This window comes from Schistocerca gregaria, chromosome 2 (genome assembly GCF_023897955.1).
Source record: "Schistocerca gregaria isolate iqSchGreg1 chromosome 2, iqSchGreg1.2, whole genome shotgun sequence".
NCBI lineage: Eukaryota > Metazoa > Arthropoda > Insecta > Orthoptera > Acrididae > Schistocerca > Schistocerca gregaria.
The window spans coordinates 628,694,962-628,719,854 of NC_064921.1; the positions used below are offsets into that span (position 1 = coordinate 628,694,962).

General features: G+C 39.2%; 1 protein-coding gene across 2 annotated transcripts in view; it reads right to left on the minus strand.

Moving 5' to 3' along the window:
- Positions 1–24,893, minus strand: part of LOC126334641 (ATP-binding cassette sub-family C member 12-like) — a 498,524-nt gene that overhangs the window by 370,144 nt on the left and 103,487 nt on the right. For both annotated transcript variants that reach the window (XM_049997082.1, XM_049997083.1), the window contains exon 8: positions 17,757–17,936. In XM_049997082.1, coding sequence (XP_049853039.1) covers positions 17,757–17,936 — 180 coding nt within the window. The remainder of the gene's footprint in view (positions 1–17,756; positions 17,937–24,893) is intronic.

Below are 24,893 nucleotides of genomic sequence, written 5' to 3' on the forward strand. Positions count from 1 at the left end.
ATTAATGTATTATATTTTAAATACAAATAGTTAACAATAAAAATGATGTTACGTATATAATGTCAAGTTATGTGTGCGAAATGTTAATATATGAATATAATAGAGGGAAACATTCCACGTGGGAAAAATACATCCTTGTTACCATTGATGCCACTTCCTTATACACAAATATCCCCAATGTCCAGGGCCTCGCTGCGATGGAGCACTTCCTTTCACGCCGATCACCTGCCACCATACCTAAAATCTCTTTCCTCATTACCTTAGCCAGCTTCATCCTGACCCACAACTTCTTCACTTTTGAAGGCCAGACATACCAACAATTAAAGGGAACAGCCATGGGTACCAGGATGGCCCCCTCGTATGCCAACCTATTTCTAGGTCGCTTAGAGGAATCCTTCTTGGTTACCCAGGCCTGCCAACCCAAAGTTTGGTATAGATTTATTGATGACATCTTCATGATCTCGACTCACAGTGAAGAACAACTCCAGGATTTCCTCTCCAACCTCATCTCCTTTGGTTCCATCTGATTCACCTGGTCCTACTCCAAAACCCATGCCACCTTACCTTGATGTCGACCTCCATCTGTCCAATGGCCAGCTTCACACGTTCGTCCACATCAAAGCCACCAACAAGCAACAGTACCTCCATTATGACAGCTGACACCCATTGCACATCAAACGGTCCCTTCCCTACAGCCTAGGTCTTCGTGGCAAACGAATCTGCTCCAGTCCGGAATCCTTGAACCATTACACCAACGACCTGAAAACAGCTTTCGCATCCCGCAACTACCCTCCCGACCTGGTACAGAAGCAAATAACCAGAGCCACTTCCTCATCCCCTCAAACCCAGAACCTCTCACAGAAGAACCACAAAAGTGCCCCACTTGTGACAGGATACTTTCCGGGACTGGATCAGACTCTGAACGTGGCTCTCCAGCAGGGATACGACTTCCTCAAATCCTGCCCTGAAATGAGATCCATCCTTCATGAAATCATCTCCACTCCACCAAGACTGTCTTTCTGCCGTCCACCTAACCTTCGTAACCTCTTAGTTCATCCCTATGAAATTCCCAAACCACCTTCCCTACCCTCTGGCTCCTACCCTTGTAACCGCCCCTGGTGTAAAACCTGTCCCATGCACCTTCCCACCACCACCTACTCCAGTCCTGTAACCCGGAAGGTGTACACGATCAAAGGCAGAGCCACGTGTGAAAGCACCCACATGATTTACCAACTGACCTGCCTACACTGTGAAGCTTTCTATGTGGGAATGACCAGCAACAAACTGTCAATTCACATGAATGGACACAGGCAGACAGTGTTTGTTGGTAATGAGGATCACCCTGTGGCTGAACATGTCTTGGTGCACGGCCAGCATATCTTGGCACAGTGTTACACCGTCCGAGTTATCTGGATACTTCCCACTAACACCAGCCTGTCAGAACTCCGGAGATGGGAACTTGCCCTTCAGTATATCCTCTCTTCTCGATATCCGCCAGGCCTCAACCTCCACTAATTTCAAGTTGCCGCCGCTCATACCTCACCTGTCTTTCAACAACTTCTTTACCTCTGTATTTCCGCCTCGACTGACATCTCTGCCCAAACTCTTTGCCTTTACAAATGTCTGCTTGTGTCTGTGTATGTGCGGATGGATATGTGTGTGTGTGTGTGTGTGTGTGTGTGTGTGTGTGTGTGTGTGTGTGTGTGTGTGTGTGTGTGTGTGTGTGTGTGTGTGCGTGCGAGTGTACACCTGTCCTTTCTTCCCTCTAAGGTAAGTCTTTCCGCTCCCAGAATTGGAATGACTCCTTACCCTCTCCCTTAAAACCCACATCCTTTCATGTTTCCCTCTTCTTTCCTCTTTCCTGACGAAGCAACCGCCAGTTGTGAAAGCTCGAATTTTGTGTGTATGTTTGTGTTTGTTTGTGTGTCTATCGACCTGCCAGCGCTTTTGTTTCGTAAGTTACGTCATCTTTTTTAAATGTTAATATATTGTGTATTAGATACAAATAGTTAACAAGGAAAATGGTGTTACTTATCTAATAACAAGATATGTGTGAAAAGGTAATTAAGGTGTGAAGAAAGGGAAGTTCCCAGGAAACGACTGTAGATGGAAGAAAATAAATACAAAAAGAAGTCACAATATAGTTTACATAATGTTTGTAATAGAGCAAAGTTTCCCAAAACTGGTACAATGCTATGATTATTCTTCTTTACAAGAAAGGAGACAGGTAATATATAATAAAACAACATACCTGTCAGTATTCCAATGTGTAACATACAAGTTAATCACTAAAATTCTTATCAATGATACTAAGACCGAGGTACAAGTTGGATTCAAACAAGCTTTATACTGGTGGACATCAGGAAACTAGGCAGTGATTTCACTAAACTTCATCAGAATGGTAGCAAATTCAAAACTAAATAAAGAGTAAAACAAGGGGATTCCATATCACAAAGACAATTCTAAGCTGCCCTAGAAGATTTTTTCATACCCTATGAAAATGAAGAAGGAATATATGCTGCTGGAATATAATACGACCATCTTCAGTCTGCTGATCACATTGTACTATTTGCTTCTAGTACAGATAAACTAAAACAGTGATGGGGATATTTAATACAGAAAGAGTCAAAGTTTTTAATAAACTTAACTTAAAACCAGCAAAATCTGACTTTTAGTGTGAAAACTGATCAAAAACTCTGGGTACTTCAGTGAGCAATGGACAGATGCATGATTAGAATTAGTAAGATAGATAGGAAAAAAAAACCATGAACCATGGACCTTGCCATTGGTGGGGAGGCTTGTGTGCCTCAGCAATACAGATAGCCGTACTGTAGGTGCAACCACAACGGAGTGATATCTGTTGAGAGGTTCCTGAAGAGGGGCAGCAGTCTTTTCAATAGTTGCAGGGGCAACAGTCTGGATTATTGACTGATCTGGTCTTGTAACACTAACCAAAATGGCCTTGCTGTGCTGGTATTGCGAACAGCTGAAAGCAAGGGGAAATTACAGCCGTAATTTTTCCCGAGGGCATGAAGCTTTACGGTATGGTTAAATGATGATGGCGTCCTCTTGGGTAAAATATTCCAGAGGTAAAATAGTCCCCCAATCGGATCTCCGGGTGAGGAATACTCAAGAGGACATCGTTATCAGGAGAAAGAAAACTCGCATTCTACGGATTGGAGTGTGGAATGTGAGATCCCTTAATCATGCAGGTAGGTTAGAAAATTTAAAAAGTGAAATGGATAGGTTAAAGTTAGATATAGTGGGATTTAGTGAAGTTTGGTGGCAGGAGGAACAAGACTTTTGGTCAGGTGAATACAGGGTTATAAATACAAAATCAAATAGGGGTAATGCAGGAGTAGGTTTAATAATGAATAAAAAATAGGAATGCGGGTAAGCTACTACAAACAGCATAATGAATGCATTATTGTGGCCAAGGTAGGTATGAAGCCCATGCCTACTACAGTAGTACAAGTTTATGTGCCAACAAGCGCTGCAGATGAAGAAGAAATTGATGAAATGTATGATGAGATAAAAGAAATTATTCAGGTAGTGAAGGGAGACATAAATTTAATAGTCATGGGTGACTGGAATTCGGAAGTAGGAAAAGGGAGAGAAGGAAACCTGTTAGGTGAATATGGATTGGGATGAAGAAATGAAAGAGGAAGCTGCCTGGTAGAATTTTGCACAGAGCATAACTTAATCATTGTTAACACTTGGTTCAAGAATCATCAAAGAAGGTTGTATACACGGAAGAAGCCTGAAGATACTGACAGGTTTCAGATAGATTATATAATGGTAAGGCAGAGATTTAGGAACCAGGTTTTAAATTTTAAGACATTTCCAGGGGCAGATGTGGACTCTAATCACAATCTATTGGTTATGAACTGTAGACTAAAACTGAAGAAACTGCAAAAAGGTGGGAATTTAAGGAGATGGGACTTGGATAAACTGACTAACCAGAAGTTGTACAGAGTTTCAGGGAGAGCATAAGTGAACAATTGACAGGAATGGGGGAAAGAAATACAGTAGGAAAAGAATGGGTAGTTTTGAGGGATGAAGTAGTGAAGGCAAAAAATGACATCGGCTGGAAGTGAAAAATGGCTAAGCAGAGATGGCTAGAGGACAAATGTAAGGATGTAGAGGATTATCTCACTAGGGGTAAGAGAGATACTGCCTAAAGGAAAATTAAAGAGACCTTTGGAGAAAAGAGAACCACTTGTATGAATATCAAGAGCTCAGATGAAAACCCAATTCTAAGCAAAGAAGGGAAAGCAGAAAGGTGGAAGGAGTATATAGAGGGTCTACACAAGGGTGATGTACTTGAGGACAATATTATGAAAATGGAAGAGGATGTAGATGAAGATGAAATGGGAGATATGATACTGCGTGAAGAGTTTGACAGAGCACTGAAAGACCTGAGTTGAAACAAGGACCCGGGAGTAGACATCATTCCATTAGAAGTACTGAAAGCCTTGGGAGAGCCAGTCCTGACAAAACTCTATCATCTGGTGATCAAGATATAGGAGAAATTCGAAATACCCTCAGACTTCAAAAATAATATAATAATTCCAATCCCAAAGAAAGCAGGCATTGACAGATGCAAAAATTACTGGCTGCAAAATACTAACACGAATCCTTTATAGACGAATGGAAAAACTAGTAGAAACCAACCTCGGGGAAGATCAGTTTGGATTCTGTAGAAATATTGAAACATGTGAGGCAATACTGACCCTACAGTTTATCTTAGCAGCTAGATTAAGGGAAGTCAAACCTACATTTCTAGCATTTGTAGACTTAGAGAAAGCTTTTGACAATGTTGACTGGAATACTCTCTTTCAAATTCTGAAGGTGGCAGGGGTAAAATACAGGGAGCGAAAGGCTGTTTAGAATTTGTACAGAAACCATATGGCAGTTATAAGAGTCAAGGGACACGAAAGGGAAAAGGTGGTTGGGAAGGGAGTGAGACAGGGTTGTAGCCTCTCCCTGATGTCATTCAATCTGTATATTGAGCAAGCATTGAAGGAAACAAAAGAAAAATTTGGAGTAGGTGTTAAAATCCATGGAGAAGAAATAAAAACTTTGAGGTTCACCAATGACATTGTAATTCTGTCAGAGATGGCAAAGGACGTGGAAGAGCAGTTGAACGGAATGGACAGTGTCGTGAAAGGAGGATATAAGATGAACATCATCAAAAGCACAACGAAGATAATGGAATGTAGTTGAATTAAGTCGGGTGATGCTGAGGGAATTAGATTAGGAAATTAGACACTTAAAGTAGTAAAGGAGTTTTGCTATTTGGGGAGCAAAATAACTGATGTAGAGAGGATATAAAATGTAGACTGGCAATGACAAGGAAAGCATTTCTGAAGAAGAGAAATTTGTTAACATCAAGTATAGATTTAAGTGTCAGGAAGTCGTTTCTGAAGGTATTTGTATGGAGTGTAGCCATGTATGGAAGTGAAACATGGACGATAAATTGTTTGGACAAGAAGAGAATAGAAGCTTTTGAAATATGGTGCTACAGAAGAATGCTGAAGATTAGATGGTTAGATCATATAACTAATGTGGAAGTATTGAATAGGATTGGGGAGAAGAGAAGTTTGTGGCACAACTTGACTAGAAGAAAGGATCGGTTGGTAGGACATGTCTGAGGCATCAAGGGATCACCAATTTAGTATTGGAGGGCAGTGTGGAGTGTAAAAATCATAGAAGGAGAGCAAGAGATGAATACACTAGGCAGATTCAGAAGGATGTAGGTTGCAGTAGTTACTGGGAGATGAAGAATCTTACATAGGCTAGAGTAGTGTGGAGAGCTGCATCAGGCCAGTCTCAGGACTGAAGACCACAACAACAGATAGAAAAAGACAACTGGAAATACTGCAGTGCTGTGAAAGGTAACTGGTATAATAATATCTAGAAAGGAATTCCTCCAAAACTTTGGTTCATTAATCACAAGCTTAACAGATGTTGTCACCAGCATAAGAAAATTACAGTCAGTAATGTAACTGTAATGAAGAAACTGTTGGATACATAAACAATATATCCCTTCACTATTCCAAATATGAATCTTCATCTCTGGAAGACTTTTTGAAAGCTACTCCTCATAAACAGCACCGGGTTGGCTTTATGACTTTATGAAAGCAGTGGGTTGGCTTCAGTGCTTCAACAATACAGTCAGCTGCGCTCTAGAAGCAGTCACTTTAGAGGGGTATCTGCCCAGAAGTTAGAAAAACATGTGGTTCCTGCAGAAAGGTAGCAGCCTTTTCAGTACATTCAGGGCAATAGTTCAGTACTTTAAAATCTTTCTGAGATAATATGTCAAATATTAGCTAGTTTTGAACCACAATTATCAACATAAGTGCCTGACAAACTATAAAATGAAAAAGAATTTTCTAGGAACAATTTCATTTTTAAAATGATGAAAGATAAATGATGTTTAGTTTGTATATGTTTTCTTTTTTTTTAATCAAACCAGGAACCTATGGACTAATGATTAGTCAATGAAACAATTGGAACTGCTTATTTCTAACAACTTTTTATTTTCTATTCTTTTCTTTAAAAAAAAATGCAATTCTCATTGCATAATGAGTGCTGTCTCCAACTTGCTCTCAGTTAAGAAACCCAAAATACACACTGAGAGTATACACTTGTTGCAAATCATGCTTCCTCTGCACCACTCCTCTCCAGAGCAACACTTGTAACACTTGTTTCTCCCATGCCTGCACCCCCATTTAAAATCAACACAAATTAAAAAGTGTTTGCACTATACTTAGGACTACTGTTTGTATGTCACTTTATTGCTGAACTCCTTACTTTTTAACTGGCAGAAACTGGACAGCTTTGAACTGCTTATACTTTGTGACTGACCTCTGCCATTAATAATAATAATAATAATAATAATAGTGTGTAGGCCTTACAGCAACATAGTAGCCATTACACATTTACTGTTGTGCTGTTGACTGACTGATTTGGCCTTATAAAATTAACCAACATCATCTTGCTATGCTGATACTGCAAACAAAAGAAAGTATGAGCAAATTACAGCCTTTATATTTCCCTAGAACTTGCTGCTCTCCTATATTATTCAACTGTGTAGCTTTCAATGGAAGCCAAATGTTCCATCATTTACAACCCTAGGTGGGGTCTCCAGAGAAAAAACAAACATTGTTTTCTTTAGTTGAGAGCAGTGAATGTTGTATCTCTTAATTGGGAAGCTATGTTAGAGAATTTGAAAAGACAAATGGATAGATTGAAGTTAGAGATAGAATGAGTGAAGTGTGGTAGTAGGAAGAACAGGATTTCTGGTCAAGCACATTTAGGGTTGTCAACAAAAAATTAAATAGATGTAGTATAGGAGAAGGTCTAATAATGTAGAATTCAATAGAGGTGTGAATGAATTACTGTGAACAGTGTTGTGAACTGATCATTATACCTAAGACAGACACAAAACTGTGGTCTATACAATATGAATGTATGCTTACAAGTTCTACAGATAATGACAGGAAGAGAAAGAAAGTATAATGAGACAAAGTAAATGATTCACAATGTTAATGGGGATAAATACTGAAGAATGCAAGTATGGACAGGTACGGGTATTACTGAATAATTATTTTACTAAATCCTGATAGCAAAATACTAAAAAAAAATTATCTAGAGAAGGATGGAATGACTGGTATGAGCTCACATAGTGGAATATCAGTTTGAGACCCAGAGAAATGTAGGAGTTTGCAAAACAGTACTAACGCTGTAGCTTGTTCTACTTAGAAGAAGTTTGAAGAAAGATAAATCCACATTTATAGTACTTGTATCTTGAGAAAACGTTTTTGACAGTGTTGATGGGAATACATACTTTATGATTTATCAATGATGTTGTAACTCTTGTAGCCTCTCATTCTGTCCCCACAAATGTGAGTGTACAGTTCTGTATAAACATTCCATGTGACTAGTATTTGTCACTATAGTTACCCTTTGGTGTTATAGATGCAGACCATTCCCTACTGCTCTTTATGGTATATGTCAAACTTTCCATGCTTGTATAGACATGTTTAACGTGGAAATAAATGTTCAGTTCTTTCATATATCACATATTTGATGACCGCAATGATAACACAACAGCATTGGCTTCAGTGTTCTGCACCACATCATAACATGATCGTTCATTACTTCCTGACCAGCCATGCTGCACTCATTCTCACATGAAAGTGGACAATCGGCCACTTACCACAGAGACAGCTGTGAGCACCATAATTAATGGGGTTACAATTAAACCCACACCATTCTGACAATGCAACCTGGTGTTGTGATTTGTGCAGTCTGAAAGCCGGTTTGTTCTTGCACAGATATCAGCAGATGAAACAAAGTATAGCTATATAGTCAAATCAGTAACAGAACATTTTGCTGATGAGGTACAAAATATTCTTGCTGCACCACCCAGCACATCAATTAAGAATGAGCTAGTGATGTGCCTACCACAATCAGAAGTGAAGTGACAAGAGAATCTTTTAGGGACTGAGGAGCTCGGCGATCGAACTCCGTCACAACTTTTGTCATTTGCGCGCACATTGGCAAGCAACACAGTGAGCAACGACATATTGTGCAATATTTGGTTGCTCCGATCACCTTCAGATAATCAAATAATTCTGGCAATGTTACATCTGCCAGGAGAATTCCTACACAGCATTGCAGATGATACAGTCAATGTATCAGACTTTGCAGCTAGATTATGAAAGCTTAGACCAACAATGCCCAGAAGTCAGGCTGGGAGACACTCATTTGTGCTAACAGATTTTGAGAATTGTACATATGTTTCCTTATGCAATGACACAGTATGCAAGCCATTGCAGCCATCAAGGGATGGACAATATCCAATGATTAGCAAAGGTGGTCACATGTACCAGAGTAGACCCTGCACTGGACTGACTCAGGCCCACATTTTTTGATGCATTGGATGCAGCAAGGACTACAGGAGGTAAACAAGAAGACAAGAATATAGCACCAGAAACTGTCACAATACCCCACTGCCACCACAAGACATTAAAGATGCCAGGCACCTTGGAGAAGAAAACAACACTGAATACTGCTACCTCACATCCAGCTGGAAACACTGATCCCGGTGGCATAATGTCAGTTTTCAATAAAGCAGTGCTAACACATGCATCAAGGTGACACATATAGTTTAATCTGTGATATCATTAACTCTAGGGATGGGCGAGGGATGGTAGGGGAGGGGGAATCATCTCATTCTATCCCCACAAACGCAAGTGTACTGTAGTGTGCAAAACATTCCATATGACTAGTATTTGTCATTATAGTTACTCTTTGATATTAGAGATAGAGACCATTCCATACCACTCTTTATGGTAAATGTGTTTTATGTGGAAATAAATGTTCACTTCTATCAGATACCACACTCTAATATAAGCAGATAGATAAAAAATCTACTCACCAAGCAGCAGTAGGGGAACACACACAGAAAAGGATTTAACTTTTACAAGCTTTTGGAGCCAGTGGCTCCTTCTTCTGGCAGAAGAGTTGAAGGGGAACGAAGAGGTGTGAAGGAAAAGAACTGGGGAGGTCTAGGAAAAGGGGTAGATTTTGGGAAAGTCACCCGGAACCATGGGTCAGGGGAGACTTACCAGATGGGATGAGATGGAAAGACTGATTGTTGAGGAGTGCATTGGATGACAAGATTCGCAAACCTGAGACTTACAGATGGAAGATAAGATAATATGTGAGATGCAGATTACTGCTTAAACATCATACATGAGTTAATAAGAGTGTAAAGCTAAGTGGATTGTACGTAACAGAGGCGGGAGGGAGCGGTGAAAAATAGGCAGGTAAGAGAATGAAAGATATAGAAAACTAAAATGGATTGAAGCAAAGAGTAGTTGCTGTGAAGAAATACTGAGACAGAAGAAATTAACACTAATTAAGGCCAGGTGGGTGGCAAGAACATGTTGTAGTATTAGTTCCCACCTGCGGAATCCTGGTGTCTGGGAGAAGAATCGAAATGGTGCATGTGGTGAAACAGGCATGAGTGACATGATGTACAGGTTGCTCTGCAACAGTATATTGTATGTTGCCTATACACACCCTCTGTCTATGCCCATTCATCCTGACTGATAACTGGATGGTTATATACTCGCGCACGCGCGCGCGCCCACACACACACACACACACACACACACACACACACACATATCCATGCATAAATATACAGACACAAGCAGACATATTTAAAGGCAAAGAGTTTGGGCAGAGATGTCAGTCGAGGCGGATGTGCAGAGGCAAAGATGATGTTGAATGACAAGTGAGGTATGAGTGGCGGCAACTTGAAATTAGCGGAGATTGAGGTCTGGTGGATAACGAGAAGAGAGGATATATTGAAGGGCAAGTTCCCACCTCCGGAGTTTGGATAGGTTGGTGTTAGTGGGCAGTATCCAGATAACCCGGACGGTGTAACACTGTGCCAAGAAGTGGTGGCCATGCACGAAGGCATATATATTAATAAAAAAATGCCTTGTGTTTTCCTCTTTAATCATTTAGTAACGCAATGGCAGTGGGCAGGACATATTGCAAGAATGAAGGATTGAAGATGGACAAAATCAGTTTTAGAGTGCTTTCCCAGAGAAAAACGAAGACCACCAGAGAGACCAACTAACTGCTGGGGTAAGGAACTCAGGAAAGTCGTGGGCTTCAACTGGCAGAAGACAGCAGCAGACAGTGTGTATATATCTCTTTGGATAGCAACAGTTTCACACTTTCCAATAAGAATTTATATTTTCTGAAAATTAATTAATCAAAACTTTATTAATAACAAAACACACACCCACATGAAGTTCCAAGTCCAGCAGTAATAGAAATCAATGGACAGGGCAATACATATAATAAGGGAAAGGTAACCCCTCACCTATAGCAGACTAATGTGTGGCACATAGACAAATGTAACTGAAAACAGGGTCGATTAGCTTTCAAGCTCCGGATCTTTTTCTACTAGAAAGTATACAAATTGACACACACAATCACATCCACATCCAAATGCACACTACAACAGGCTTGCCAATACTGATGATAAATTATTGATTATTGAGTGCAGTTTCTGGGCCGATGGATTTGGGGAGGGGGGCAGGGGAGGGTGCATTAGGCAAGGAGGATGTAGTGGGGTAGTGTGTGGCAGAAATGGGAAAGTCAGATGATTGAGTTGCTGCACATCAAGATGAAAGGTGTTCTGAGGAGGTAGAACATATAAGAGATATAGAATAAGAAGAGAGAGGGGAGGGACTGTGGACAAAGAGAGGAATGTGGAGTCCAAGATAAAGGCATGGTAGTGAGGAGAGAAGGGGAGAGGGGTGGAAAGTAGGTGGGAGGGGAGGAGGGAGAGGGGGGGGGAGGGAGGGAGGGAGGGAGGGAGGGAGGGAGGGAGGGAGAGAGGGAGAGAGAGAGAGAGAGAGAGAGAGAGAGAGAGAGAGAGAGAGAGAGAGAATGCCCACATCAGGGGAGGGTGAGGGAGGAGGAGGAGGGGGAGGTGGGAGAAGGCAGTACAGCATCTGGTCAGGGAAGGAGTGATATAGACAACAACAGAAGAGAAAAGGGAGGAGGTAATGCGACACAGTGGGAAACAAGTTACCTGCAGTTTAGGCCATGGGAGTTGTGAGGAAGCAAGCTATACTGGAGGATCAATTCCCACCTGCATAGTTCAGAGAAGCCTGTATTGATAGGAAATATCCAAATGGAACATGTAGTGATGCAGCCGTTAAAGTCATTTGTGTTATGGTGTGTAACATGTTTGGAACTTGGTGATCAAGATTTTTTTTGGCTACAGTTTTTTTGATGGACATTCATGTAAATAGACATTTGGTTACCTTTCATCTCCACATAAAGTGCTGCACAGTAATTGCAGAATAGCTTATATATAACGTGGCTTTATTCACATATGGCTCTGTCTTTTCTAGGGTAGGAAATGCATGTGACTGGACTGTGGCAGTAGGTACTGGGTGGGTGTATGGGGCTGGCCTTGCACATGAGTCATCCAATAGGGAATGGCTCTTGGGATGCAGAATTCCGTAGGCACAAAGGAATTACAGACATTGGTAGCAAGTGGGCACTGGTTGAAATCTATGGGTAAAGTTAAATATTTGTGCCATACAGGATTTGAAACTGGGTCTCCTGCTTGCTAGGCAGATGCTCTGATCTTTAAGTTGTCCACAATGATCTCTTCAGTACAAATGCACACCAGGCTCCAACTCCTATAGGACCGGCAAAATTATGTGAGTAATGAGGATAATGGGCAAGGGGCACTACATTAGTAGTGTATGAATAAGTTAAGAATTTAGCTCTGGTGTGCTAGGGTAGTCCATGCAGTTGCAATGATCACTGTGTCTGGACGGCTTAATGATCAGAGCATCTGCTTAGTAAGCAGGAGACCCAGTTTCGAATCCCAGTCCAGCACAAATTTTCAACTTTCCCCATTAGTTTCAAGCAATGCCCACTCACAGCCAATGTTTGTCATTAATTTGTGTCTTAATTCATAATGGCTAAAAAAGTAAACATCACCCAAACAGGCCACAATGGCTGCTGGATCAAAAATGTTGTCTGTTCTTTCAGACACCACATTTACAGATATTCTGTAGGTTGCAGAAAACTACTTTGGGTGATGTGGGTAGGATCTTGTGTATAATATCCCTCATCTCATGGCACAGTGAGATGTAGTCAAACACCTGGTGACTGCTGTGGTTGAGTCTTTAGGCCAGCATGATACTGGGTGATGAGAGGTGTGTTGGTCAGTGGCTGGTTAGCAGGCTTACTAGTGTTAGAGATGGCACAGCAGATCTGTTTATGGATGAGAGGGATAGAATACAGTATGTCAATAAAGGCTCTGGTAAGGTTATTGGTACATTTTGACAACTCCTGTTTTCCACTACTGATGCAGCATCCATGGGTGGTGATGCCATAAGGAGGAGATTTTTTGACATGCAATGGGTGACTGCTGAAAAAGAGGAGGTAGTGCTGGTAGTAGGTGAATCTTACACAAACACATGAATTTATGGAGCCATCTTAGAGGTGGATATTGACTTCTGGGATGGTGGCTCATTGAGTTGAGAAGGACAACGTGAAGCCGATTTAGAAGTAGGTGTTGAAGTTATGGAGAAAACAGCAAAGGTTGTCCTTGACATGAATCCTGACCATGAAAATGTCATACATGGAAAGCAAAACTCCAATTACACATCCTCTTTCTGAAATACTCAGCACATGGTATCCCAGCTAATGGACTTCACCTTTTCCAGTTCCATAAGCTCCTCACCCTCACCAATGCAGTCCTTCATAATCACACAGTCCAAGCTCAAACCATATCTGACAGCCTCTGCCCCTTTTGCTCCTTTTTGCTCTGTGGCCACAATGTCTTGAATGCTATCACTTCAGTAGAAACTCTTGCCTTCAATTGCTGTAACAGGATTCCCAGCACCATCTGAGGGAGTAATCCAAGCTATTTCTGTCTTATACCTGCATAGGATTACCTCAGCCTATAAAGAGCCTATCACTCTGATCCAACCCAGCCATCTACCCCTCTTAGCTCCCCTACTATGCCTTGCTAACTTACTTCACCTTCCACAGCCCTATAAACGTCCTCATATTCCATGAAACACACCGCTCCCAAACACCCATCCTGTAACACTGTTGTCAATCTTTCTGGGAAACCTTTGACCCCTGAAGAAGCTTCAGTATTTTCTGGAGGTCTCTCTTTTAATATGAAACCTAAGTTCAACCATGCTGGACTTGTAAAGGACCTCCTTTCCATTCCACATTCTCTGCATTCCTTATTCACTATGCACCCCACTGACAACGGCCAATGGAAACACCACACATAACATTATGGAAGACAGTTCCAACCTCCCTCCAACCATGGTCCTTCTTCCTACCCATCATGTCTGTCATCCCCTGGCAGTCTTTCAAGAATTTCTCATTTCTAAACTCGTCTGACCTTCCTTCCCTAAACTGCTGCCTAGTGAGTCCTGCATCACTCCTATGCAACACACAGATATCCATAATCGGAAAACCAGTCATCTCAATCCACCTTCCTCTTCACCCCAGCAACCACCTGCACTTCCATCTTTTACCTACTCTCCACACTCAACACCACAGATCTCCCGACTGGTTGTCCCATGTGGTTGCTCTCTCAGAACAATCCTCTTTGTTAAGCAACATCTCCAAACTACTCTGTGTAACCTCACATCCTACATCCAAAACACTGCTCACTTCCTTAACCACCTTTCCACAGTACCTGTCCTATTACCACCAGATTCCTTGTTCGTCACTGTGAATGTGTCGTCTTTGTATACAAAAATCCCCATGTCAACAGCACTGAGGCCATGGAACACTACCTATCTCAGTGTCCTCCTGACACCAGATCTACCTCTTTCCTAATCTTCCTGTCAACCATGTCTTGATACACTATTATTTCACAATTTGAAGGCCAAATTTATAAACAGATCTGTTGTACTGCCATGGGTACTCACTTGGTATCACCCTTGCCACTCTGAAGGAATCCTTCCTATCCAATCAACACCCGTGGATGCTTCATCTGCAGAGCAAAGCAGGAAATGTTGAAATATACTGATAAACTTTAAAGAGATTTTACTGACAGACAATATTGTATTTTGCTCGTCCATAAACAGTTCTTCCAGGACATCTCCTTCTCTGACACTAGTACACACATTAAGTAGCCACTGACCACCAATCCTCTGATCACTCAGTATGACACTGGTATCACATCCTTCATCATTGTTTTGACTACCCATCATTGCACCCTACAATGAGGCATATCCCACCCACATCACCCAAAGTAATGGTGCGCTTCCCACCCATGCTACAGAACATCCTTATACATCCCTATTCAAACCCTAATCCCAATCTTGCACCCCATGGGTTATTGCCTTGTGGTCAACACAGGTGCAAGACTTGTCTCATATACCCACCCAGCACCTTCGACCATAGTTCAGCCCAAGTATTTCCTCACCTTACCTTTTCCCTTTCATATTCTGTCATTGTCCACACAACACCATCCCTGTCCAGATCCTGTACTGGTTTCTCCCACCACTCTTCCTCTTCCCCCCCCCCCCCCCCCCCCCCCTCCACCACCAATGTCTGCATTGTCCATATCTCTGTTTCTGTCTCACTCCCACTATTTCTCCTTTCCAGCCCTCTCCCATTCTCCCTCCCCCTAATGTCTTGCTCTCCAGGTTCACTTCTCCTCTTTCCCTCCATTTCCTCTCCCCACTCCACCTTTTCTTCTTTTCTATACCTCTTGTATACGCTGTCCCCTCAGAATTCCTTTTATCTTGCTGTGGAGTAACTCACCCCCATCGGTCTTGACTGCTCCTATGAGGATCATTCAATAATTACAGAGACAAACTGGTCTGGAGAAAAAAGTGTTTATTTTTACAAAACAATACTTTTTCTACTTTTCAACATAATCCCCTCAAACATTAATGCACTTGTTCCAACGAGATACAAGCTTTTTTATTCCAGCTGCAAACAACTATTTTGTCTTGATGTTTGAACCAATTTCCCACAAACTTTTTCACATCCTTGTTGTCCAGGAACCTCTTCCCACGTAATGTCCGTTTCAGTACAACAAACAAATGGAAACACTAGGTGTTACATCAGGACTGAAAGGAGGATGAGTCAGTACTTCCCAGCCCATTTTTTCAATGGTTTAACGGGTTAGTTGAGCAATATGAGGATGTGCATTATCTTGCTGGAGAATCACACCTGTCCACTGAGATCCTCAACATCTCTCTCTCACAGCTCGCTTCACCTTGTTTAAAAGCAAATCTGAGTAGTACTGGCTGTTCACTGTATGCTGCTCTTTGAGATAATCACAAAAAAATGGATCTTCAGCATCCCAAAACACCATCAACATGACTTTTCCAGCTGGTGTTTGCGTTTTGAATTTTTCTTGACAGATGAGTTTGTGCGCTTCCACTCCATGCTTTGTCTTTTTGATTCTGGCTTATAATAGTGAACCGAAGTTTCATCACGAGTAAAATTTTGTTAAGAAACTGCTTGTCTTCTGTGTCATAACATTCCTTAAGCTCTGTGCACACTCTTAACCTTGTTTCCTTGTGTAACTGTGTCAACTCCTTTGGGACCCATCTTGAACAGTTTGTTACAGATAATGTGAACTCTACCAGTACTAACTTGAACTTTATCAACTATCATTTCCACAGTCACATGGCGGTTGACATGAATAAACAGATGATAAAAACAGACAAAACAAGAACAAATGGTTCTGAAATATGGTGTTATAGAAAATACTAAAGTTTATATGGACATCAAGTAATTAATGAAGCTTACTGCACAAAATTAGAAAGAAAGACTAAAACAATGGAAGAGTGTTGTAACACAACATGAGGCATCTAGGAATGTTAATTTGATAATGGAGGGAAGTGTAGGTGGTAAAAATTGTAAAGGAAGACCAGGACCTTGCTGTAGTATGAACATTCAAGTGGATGTGAGTTGCAGTGTTTAAGCAGAAATGAAGACACTAGTACAAGATTAACTAGTTCAGAGAGTGGGATCAAATCAGCCTTTAGCTTGGTGACCACAACAATAACACTGATAGACAAAATAATAACAATGAACGACCTAATCTGTCAACTGAAGAAATCAGGAGCTCATTTTTCTTTTGCTGTGCTAAATTTATAGTATGAAAACTTTATGCACATAGACAATAGACAATACAGATTTATCATACCATTGCCCCTTAGGTAGTAGCTTTTCTTATACACTCAATACAATGCCAAATTTATTAAAAATGTGAACATAAAATCAGCCTACATATGTGTGGAGTTAAACTGTGAACTGTAAAGAAAAATTTTTATTTTTATAATGTACATCTTCCATATACATGACATATTGTTTATTGATTTTGATACAAACTTCATAGAAAGGAAGGCTCTATAGTGGACTAAATACCAAATGTCATGTAAAGTAAAAATGGGGGAAGGGTAGAATCTGTCAGGGCTTCAAAACTACTCCTCCTGATACAGTGAATATTGCTTTCAGTAGGTTTATGTAAATAAGCAGGTAGCCCAGGACTCAACAGAAATGCATTGATTTGATCAAATTATTATTGCTGTTTTGGCATTTATTTGTGACTGAAATTTTGCCTAGGGTGAGTGTGGTAACAAGTAGTACGGGCAACGCAAAACTTGTAAACACCAGTTCAGTTGTGTTGCATGAATTCTTTGGAAGACTGTGAAGTTTTTTGCAGTGCATTGTTATGTAGAATGTAACCTTTTCTGTTAATGCATTTTGGACCTGGAGCAAATTTTCTATTACATTTTAACTTAAGCAGAAAAAATGTTAAAATTAGACAAAGTTTATAATTATTCAAAAATTAATGAGTCTTGAATGTTAGAAAAAGCCAAAACAATTGTCTTTTATCAGGAAATAAAGTTTAGTTGATACTTAAGTGGAACATTGCAGATCACACTTCTGTGTGAGAGTCTAAGAAATTCTTTTTATCTGCTACAAACTTGAATTGATTTAATTTAAATATGAAATTATTCCTCATAGTAATCCATATAATTACTACAGATGACCTGACACTATGCTCTGAAATATTATTTTTGAAACCGATCATCCCCACATCTTTCTTTCCATTTTCAAACGAAAAAGTTTCAAATGCATAAAATCATAATTTTTAATAATAAAATAGAGTAGTTGCAGCTTTCAGGTGACTGTGAACTTACCATTACACAGAAGCTGATGATACCACTCAATATGAGGAAAGTTACTTTCTTCCAAGTAAATAATAAAGAAAGCATTCCACATGAACAGAAAATAAATACCAAAGGAGCAGACAGTACTAAAGGTGTGTAGAGGACTGCATTAAAGAGTTTTTCTGAATCAACTCCACAAAAACTTGAGATCTGAAATGTAAAATAAGAAAAATAAGTAAATTGTAGTGAGGGGCAAAATGTCTAAAGATATGGAGACTTCAAAGGTGCTTGTAAAGAAACAAATTAGTATTCAGAAGTTTTTCTAACATAATGCATAACAAAAACACAAAACAGAAAGTAAAAAAAAAAAATGAAGCAAAAGAAACAGCTAACATAGTAAACACCAACAGAGAAACAGCTAGACCAGGACTTACTAAAGCATAGGAATAACAGATATAACTTCAAAAAATTCATTCTGGTTGAATGATCACACCAAGTTCTCATACAAAACATTGTTTGAACAACTACTGCAAGTAGTAATTACAATGATGATCTTGGTCATCACCTTCAGCCATTTCATAACACTGCTAGATAAAACCCCCATAAAGATTTTTTGATGCATTATGGATTTTTTAATTGTGGTTTATTAGTCTCATAACAACCTTAATCAAAACAGTTTGATTCCCATATAGGAGGCATGTCAAAATTGTAGTAAAGTTTCACTGTAAACATAGAAGAGCTAATTTTAAGTGCATCCCAATAATAAAACAATTTTTTTATACATATACACAATCAAAAAAACTAACCCTAAATTATGTCTTGCTCAAATTATCATTTCATCCTCTATGAATTCATCTACTAAACAATAGCATTTCTTCCACAGAACAAAGGTGCCATATTGGTTTGTCAGATTCACAAAAAAGAGTAAACAAGAAGTCCGTAGCACCAACAGTGTGCCCGGGAGTAGAGGCGAGGTTCTATGGACCTGTTACAGCTATTCATGGATAATAAATAATATTATTTCAAGTAGACCCAAACATGAGAGTTATACTCTGTGGAAACAGGTCATTGAGGAAATAAAAATATTTTAGCATGTGATTTGGCTGCAAAAATTCTTATTTATCACCAAGATTCTTTTGGAATTCAATTGAATTGCTCTGTAAAATACACATATCTGATAATTTTCTTCTGCAGTTTCAGTATTCAAGATACACTATTTGAACTTCCCCAGAGAATTTTGACAGACCTAATTACAGATTCAAAATAACTATGATATGCTATTTTTCATGGAGTCAAGTCAGTGGAATTTGCTAGTATTTGCACTGCAAATGCAAAACTGCTTAGTTTATTTGATAGGAACTCAATATGTGTATTCCAACTTATGTTCTTGTCCACATTTAGTCCTAGAAATTTGATTGCATCAACATCTTCTACAAGAAGATTGTTATGTCATGTTTTAAGTTCCACACATTTTAAATATTTGGTTTTGAAATTTACCATAGGGGTTTTGCAATGTTCAATTTCAATGGGTTTGACTGAAACCAGCTTTATAGGGTAATCCAGTGTGCTCATGATAGAGCTCCAAATTTTCTCCTGTTTCATCATGTTCAACTAAAACAGAAGTATTGTCTGCAAACAGCACCAATTGAGATTTCTACATCTACATCTACATCTACATCCATACTCCGCAAGCCACCTGACAGTGTGTGGCGGAGGGTACCTTGAGTACCTCTATCGGTTCTCCCTTCTATTCCAGTCTCGTATTGTTAGTGGAAAGAAGGATTGTCAGTATGCCTCTGTGTAGGCTCTAATCTCCCTGATGTTATCCTCATGGTCTCTTCGCGAGATATACATAGGAGGGAGTAATATACTGTTTGACTCCTCGGTAAAGGTATGTTATTGAAACTTCAACAAAAGCCCGTACCGAGCTACTGAGCGTCTCTCCTGCAGAGTCTTCCATTGGAGTTTATCAATCATCTCCGTTACACTTTCACGATTACTAAATGATCCTGTAATGAAGCGCACTGCTCTCCGTTGGATCTTCTCTATCTCTTCTATCAACCCTATCTGGTACGGATCCCACACTGCTGAGCAGTATTCAAGCAGTGGGCGAACAAGCGAACTGTAACCTACTTCCTTTGTTTTCAGATTGCATTTCGTTAGGATTCTTCATACGAATCTCAGTCTGGCATCTGCTTTACCGACGATCAACTTATATGATCACTCCATTTTAAATCACTCCATTTGCTGACCTGCTATTTTGTAGCTAAATGATAAGGGATCTTTCTTTCTATGTATTCGCAGCACATTACACTTGGCTACATTGAGATTCAGTTGCCATTTCCTGCACCATGCGTCAATTCGCTGCAGATCCTCCTGCATTTCAGTACAATTTTCCATTGTTACAACCTCTCGATATACAACAGCATCATCCGCAAAAAGCCTCAGTGAACTTCCGATGTCATCCACAATGTCATTTATGTGTATTGTGAATAGCAATGGTCCTACGACACTCCCCTGCGGCACACCTGAAATCTCTCTTACTTTAGAAGACTTCTCTCCATTGAGAATGACATGCTGCGTTCTGTTATCTAGGAACTGTTCAATCCAATCACACAATTGGTCTGATAGTCCATATGCTCTTACTTTGTTCATTAAACGACTGTGGGGAACTGTATCGAATGCCTTGCGGAAGTCAAGAAACATGGCATCTACCTGGGAACCCGTGTCTATGGCCCTCTGAATCTCATGGACGAATAGCGCGAGCTGAGTATCACACGATTGTCTTTTTCGAAACCCATTCTGATTCCTACAGAGTAGATTTCTAGTCTCCGGAAAAGTCATTATACTCAAACATAATACATGTTCCAAAATTCTACAACTGATCAACATTAGGGATATAGGTCTATAGTTCTGCACATCTGTTCAATGTCCCTTCTTGAAAATGGGGATGACCTGTACTCTTTTCCAATCCTTTGGAACACTACACTCTTCTAGAGACCTACAGTACACCGCTGCAAGAAGGGGGGCAAGTTCCTTCACGTACTCTGTGTAAAATCTAACTGTTATCCAATCAGGTCCAGCGGCCTTTCCTCTTTTGAGTGATTGTAATTGTTTCTCTACCCCTCTGTCATCTATTTCGATATCTACCATTTTGTCACCTGTGCGACAATCTAGAGAAGGAACTACAGTGCAGTCTTCCACTGTGAAACAGCTTTGGAAAAAGACATTTAGTATTTCAGCCTTTAGTCTGTCATCCTCTGTTTCAGTACCATTTTGGTCACAGAGTCATTTTGACCCACCTACCGCTTTGACATAAGACCAAAATTTCTTAGGAGTTTCTGCCAAGTCAGTACATAGAACTTTACTTTCGAATTCATTGAATGCCTCTCACATAGCCCTCCTCACATTACATTTCGCTTTACATAATTTTTGTTTGTCTGCAAGGCTTTGGCTATGTTTATGTTTGCTCTGAAGTTCCCGTTGCTTCCGCAGCAGTTTTCTAACTCGGTTGTTGTACCACGGTGGCTCTTTTCCATCTCTTACGATCTTGCTTGGCACATACTCATCTACTACATATTATATGACGGTTTTGATCTTTGTCCACTGATCCTCAACACTATCTGTACTTGAGACAAAACTTTTGTGTTGAGCTATTAGGTACTCTGAAATCTGCTTTTTGTCTCTTTTGCTAAACAGAAAAAATCTTCCTACCTTTTTTAATATTTCTGTTTAGCGCTGAAATCATCGCAGTAACTGCTTTATTCTCGCTGATTCCCTGTTCTGCATTAACTGTTTCAAATAGTTCGGGTCTGTTTGTCACCAGAAGGTCTAATATATTATTGCCAAGAGTCGGTTCTCTGCTTAACTGCTCAAGGTAGTTTAAAAAAAAAAAACCTTAAAAAAATTTCACTGGATCCTTTGTCCCTGCCACCTACTATGAATGTTTGAGTCTCCCAGGCTATATTTGTAGTTTTGGGTAAGTTCTTTACATAGAGTAGAAACAGATTGGCCCTAAAATGAAGCCTTGAGGCACACCTTGTGATACTGGACTCAGTTTGGATTAATAATATTTATGTAATTTGTAGATAAGCAAGGTATGGTTTATGGATTTAAAGGCTTTTCTAAGCTCACAGATGATACCTGCAATTTTGCTCTCTGAGTCAATGTGTGTCTTTTCAGTTAAGCTATTCACTGCATCCAGAGTGTTTGTTTCTTTCTGTAACCTAGATTGGTTAGTTACAATAATATCATTTTTACAATAAAATTTTGGATCTGATCTGTGGCTACTTTCTCTAATTCTTTCAACAGGATCGAGAGAACAAAACTGGGCAATAATTTCCAACATCTTCCCTCAACCCTTTCTTGAACATACTTCTGCATGCTTTAACACACCTGGAAAGCATCCCTGTTTTGAAGACTGGTTGATTATTTTAGTTAGTGGACGTGCTAATATGTGATACACCACTTTAATCACTTTAAACACCCAGCATAATTTTTTATTTTTTAATAATATAATACTTTTAATACAATATTTTTTATATTTGATATAATGTTTTTAATAACACAATATTCCTCATCTTTTGTTGAGACTTACTTAAAATCTGTGAGATATTCAGCTTATTGGTGGGGTCCAAAGGAATTAACTTTACTGTGATACTCAGCACTTCAACATCTGACATTGCCACATTTTTGAAAATTGGTTTAAACTCTCTGATATTTGAGCCTCTCTCACAAGCAGCTCTACATGTTTCACATCTCAAGAAAACTCCTCTCAAGAACTGTTATTCATGTTATTTATTCAAGTACAAGGGTCTATGTTCATTATTAATGGAAGGTAACGGGACTTTGTGGCCACCCTGCACTGTAAATGTTTCTGATAGTTATTCTTTCATAGCCTTGTGAGTCTCATTTTGAATCATATTTGTTGCTTTGAAGAAGCATTTCTTCCATTCTGTGTGAATGGTCACATTTTACGAAGCAAAATTGAGTTTAAACACAGCTTATCGTCAAGTGTTAAAGATAATGAATATTAACTGAGTTTTATCTCCATTTTTAAAATTTCTGCTACAGCAAAAGTAACTTCAAATTATTATGAATAATAAATTAATTGCAAAGCTGACTGAATAGTAACTGCAGACAATTGTTTGAAAGAAATTGACAATGAGAACTGAAATTTACTTTAGAAATTATGATTGTGCCAAGTCATGTTATCTATTTAATGATGTTCCATCAACCTAAGATCTGTGCCTGCCATGTAGCTCATGTGCATTCCACTACAGACCTGGTAGGGGTGTACAGTTCTCCAGTCAATATTTGCAGGGCATCTTAGCAGCTAAACTTTTTACAGGATCCTTGTATCAGTGTATTCTTCCTGTTTAAAAAAGTTCAGTACATGTTTTGACATGTCAGATCAGATAATTCCATTATTAGACCATTTGCATTCCAGTGCATTATGAAGGACCATACTTTCTTATTTATGGTTTAAAGCATACTTTTTGTGAAAGGCATTTTAATCTCGCCATTTCTGCTGCGAAACATTGGTTCTCATGCTAGTCATTTCATATAAGTTTTCCCTATTATTCTGAATTTTACATGTGTCAGCATGCATTTTACTGATAATTTTGGATCCTAATCTATTTAAATGAAGACTTTCATTATTCAAGCATTTGTTGCTTAACAACTTCAAATTTATACATTCAGCCCCTAGATTGTTTTATTTTCTCTAGCAATGTGCATCGTAGCTGCTTCTGCAAGTTTTCTAATGTTTACTGCCCACATTCATTTGGTTCTTGTCTTGGTGTTGCCCCATTTCTTAGAACCCAGCAAAGATTTTTCTTTATCTACCTACCAACCACATGTTTCACTAACTGTCCCAGATGGCACCATTTCTTTTCATTATAGTCACAATTACTTCCTACACTAACTTCTTTTGCTGTCCATCCAACTGTTGTTTTCATAGCTCTTAAAATGACTCTGTGATATCATTGAAAATTGAACCCATGAATAGGCAATAATGCGAAATGGCATTAGAACTTAGTACTGAATTTTTTGAAATAAGCAGTACCCAAATTCTTTAACTAGTTTGGAGAAATGGAATCAATCATTAGTTGAACAGAAGGTACAAAATAAAGTTAAATTTGTCATTGCTACACCTGATTCATTAAACAGAACTGTAGAAAATGGAAAAGAATATACATGTTATAGCAAGTATAGTAAAGTTTATGACTACTGCAAATGTCTGTCTGAGAAATATTTAGGCTGTAGTGAACACATAAATAAGGAAGTGAATTTTGATTTCATCACTTGTGAAAGTACTAGTAAAGATATCTGAAGGCATCCTGAATTTGAACTCAGTGGCAGTAAGTGTGAGAATGCAGATCAAGATTTAAAGCAAGATTTAGGCAATAATGAGTTCACAAATAATGATTTCAGTTGCAGATGCACTGGAGGTCAAGAAGTAGAACTATGAGAGAAAATATCCATGTATGTACTAATTTTAAGTTCTGCTGCAGTGAGTGTATGAGTATAAACAAATATATAGATGGATTATTAAGTTCTGAATACTCATTACAAAAACTGCCATGCCATTTATTGTTTAGCGAGAGAATAATGTATACTGACAGATGAGTCTGTAATGTATCTGGCATTTTGATGTTACATACATGTACTGTACCTTAAGAGTGAGAATTATATTGTTTCATGGATCAATGGAAAATAAGGATTTAAAATATACTTGTATTTACAGTCCAAAGCCTGGTGGTGGTTATATGACTTCCGTTGAGTACACATACAATCACTGCAGATTAAGTGTTACACACATAATGCACAGTAGAATATAAAACAATTTTGTTTATTCTGTGAACAGATTATAGGAATTTATACAAATTTTATTACTGGAGTTGCTCACGTGCAGTGCATTTAGCCTTATCTTAACATCTATTAATGCTTATATGAGAACAAGACAATTTTTTTGTTTTTTACATACTATAAAGAATGTTATTAGGTGCTCATTTGTCTGCACTAGTAGAAAGTATATGAGTAGTATTAAATGAAATCACTCATTCAGCAACAGAGCATAAGCTCAATATTGAAAAACTCTTTCACAAATGTCAAGATATTACAGCATTTTAATTTAGTATTCACTTTATTCTAGATGAATACTGA